At 40.8% G+C, this 2966-nt stretch overlaps 1 protein-coding gene across 1 annotated transcript; it reads left to right on the forward strand.

Annotated features, from left to right (window-relative positions):
• The first annotated feature begins 475 nt into the window (after positions 1-475).
• On the forward strand, positions 476-2499 carry LOC108965850 (innexin inx2). The gene has a single exon (XM_018928512.1). The coding sequence runs from the start codon at positions 1374-1376 to the stop codon at positions 2469-2471; it is 1098 nt and encodes a 365-aa protein (XP_018784057.1). The 5' UTR covers positions 476-1373; the 3' UTR covers positions 2472-2499.
• Positions 2500-2966: the final 467 nt, after the last annotated feature.

The raw sequence follows: 2966 nt of genomic DNA on the forward strand, positions 1-2966 counted from the left end.
AAACTGGTATAAAAACGAGTTTGCAGCTGCGAGATACATTTTCAAGCGAGCATCTTTTAAGCCGAAATGCCGTCCATCCATTCGTAATTAAATAAAATGTGAGATAGAGCACGCTGAGCAAATAAGTAAGTCACTCGCCTTGCTTTTTTATAAGCTCGTTGCTGCGGTGAGCACTTTAAGCTCAGCCTGCTCTTTGACACCAAAACGGGCTTAATTCAGAGCGACAGCGGAGCACGGTAGCAAACCACAAACACACACATGCACACAATTGCGTTCAAAACGGCGGTGCGTATGTGTTAGTGAGTTTCGTCGTCAGCTGTGTGACTTAACTCACACCACAGCGCACACCAACACAACCGCAGCGCGTAGAAGCCACTCAATTGGCGGGCAAACAACTCAAAACTCCACGAAACGCGGCGTTATGCTGCCTGCCGCTTGTCGCCTATATGTGTACTTTTTCATACGTCTTTTTCGACGTGCCTTTCTATCAGCGTCCGCTGGTGCTCGCAATCTACTAAACAGTTTTAATTTTCTATTCGAAGTGTACGCTTTGTGCCGCGGTGCAACGGCGTAATTACATAAAAACAGCATACAGAAAGTGTGTTCAAACGAACAGACACATACGGTTGTTGGACCAAGTGTGTCTCAAGCCAATCAAACAACACAACAGGGGCACGCAAACAGACAGGCAGACAGGCCCCCCTCGGCGACGAACGACGCTTTGTATTGGAAGTGCAAGTGTGCGAATGTTTATAGTAAATCAACAGCGGCCATAATAAAGTTTCAATAATATTCAGTGAATATTTCATTCAATAATCTAAACAAAACGCTGTGCGTGTCACTACTTTGTGCCGACGAAGGAAATTCGCGAGGTTAAATCAAGAGTAACATAAAAAAATAGCGAATAAAGAAATTAAAAGTAAAGCCATGCAATTTATCGTGAAGTAAACAGTTTTGTGTTGTGTGACAATTTGAGCAAAAGCGAAAATGTTTTGCGATTTGTTTAGGGCAAATACATGATKATGATGAAACTCTGAATGAAAAGAGCTGTGTTTTTGGGCGCGTGGAACCAAACTGCTGATCGACACTGCCATAATAAGTATATAAAGCAACGAGCTGCGGTAACGTTAATGCGTCGTGCAAGCAAAATTGCGTGGAAAGTAAAGTAACAAAAATACAACAACAATAACACAAGCGTGTACTAAAAATTGCAACGAAAGTATTACCATTGCAAGCGCCTACTACAAAACTACTGCCTTTTTGTCGTGTAACATACCCACACGTACTTGCAACAACATTCCCGTGTCGTAACGGACAACATTTTATATATTCTCAAAACTTTGCGTTGTGTACATAAGCAATAAAGCGTCAAAATGTTTGATGTATTCGGCTCCGTCAAGGGGCTGCTGAAGATCGATCAAGTCTGCATCGATAACAATGTCTTCCGCATGCACTACAAGGCGACGGTGATCATGTTGATCGCCTTCTCGCTGCTTGTCACCTCGCGTCAATACATTGGTGATCCCATCGATTGTATTGTCGATGAAATTCCACTTGGCGTCATGGACACATATTGCTGGATTTACTCTACATTCACCGTACCGGAACGTTTGACCGGCGTTACCGGACGCGATGTTGTACAACCGGGCGTCGGTTCGCATATAGATGGCGAGGATGAGGTGAAATATCACAAATACTATCAGTGGGTATGTTTTGTGCTCTTCTTCCAGGCCATTATGTTCTATGTGCCACGCTATTTGTGGAAATCATGGGAAGGTGGTCGCCTCAAAATGCTCGTCATGGATTTGAATTGTCCCATTGTGAATGAGGAGTGTAAAAATGATCGTAAAAAGATATTGGTCGAATATTTCTCCAACAATTTGACACGTCACAATTTTTATGCATTCCGTTTCTTCGTTTGTGAAGCATTGAATTTCGTCAATGTTATTGGTCAAATATTCTTTGTGGACTTTTTTTTGGATGGTGAATTCTCTACATACGGCAGTGATGTGCTGAAATTCACCGAAATGGAACCGGATCAACGTGTCGATCCGATGGCGCGTGTCTTTCCGAAAGTCACCAAATGTACATTCCACAAATATGGTCCATCTGGTTCGGTGCAAAAGTTCGACGGTCTCTGTGTGTTGCCACTGAATATTGTCAATGAGAAAATCTATGTATTCCTGTGGTTCTGGTTCATCATTTTGAGCATACTGTCCGGCATTTCATTGGTTTATCGTATGGCTGTTATTATGGGACCGAAACTACGTCATTTGTTGTTGCGTGCCCGTTCCCGTTTGGCCGAAAGCGATGAGGTCGAAGCTGTGGCAAATAAATGTAATATCGGTGATTGGTTCCTGCTGTATCAGTTGGGCAAAAATATCGATCCATTGATCTATAAGGAGGTGATATCGGATTTGGCGCGTGAAATTGGCGAACATTCGAGCAGCAAAGAACAGTTCGCCGCTTAGTGGCCGCAAATGGGTATGTAGCAAGTAATTTTTTTTTTTTCATAAATTGGTAGTTTAAGAGATGGGTGGATTTTTAACCAAATTTTACTGTATATAATATCTTTCTATTTAGATATATTTCAAAATCAATTCTTATTTTTCCATTTATAGCAGTATATTCGTTAAAAGATAAATTTGCAATTTTTTAAACTTATTACTCATTAAAATAAAAAATTATTAAAATAGTATGTATTTATGCTATATCCCACTATATTATATGTGGTTTGATAATCGACGGCTTATCATCTCTTTAGAGTGCTTCAGTAGTCGGTGGTTTCTACTCGGTTAGATTAACGTCTCTTCGTATATGTTTAGGAACTCGCACATGTATTGCATTATCAAAACCAACCAAATAACAGTTACTAGCCGGTGTACATGATACAAGTGAATACTAATCTCTGAGTTGTAGGTTCAAGTCCCATCAGTAATAATTAATGACGATTTCTTCTCGACAAT

Source organism: Bactrocera latifrons, unplaced genomic scaffold (assembly GCF_001853355.1).
Source record: "Bactrocera latifrons isolate USDA-ARS-PBARC rearing strain unplaced genomic scaffold, ASM185335v1 scaffold_15, whole genome shotgun sequence".
Lineage (NCBI taxonomy): Eukaryota > Metazoa > Arthropoda > Insecta > Diptera > Tephritidae > Bactrocera > Bactrocera latifrons.

What these genes read in the sequence shown, in the direction of transcription:
- LOC108965850 (XM_018928512.1), top strand. Translation starts at nt 1,374, where the DNA reads ATGTTTGATGTATTCGGCTCCGTCAAGGGGCTGCTGAAGATCGATCAA.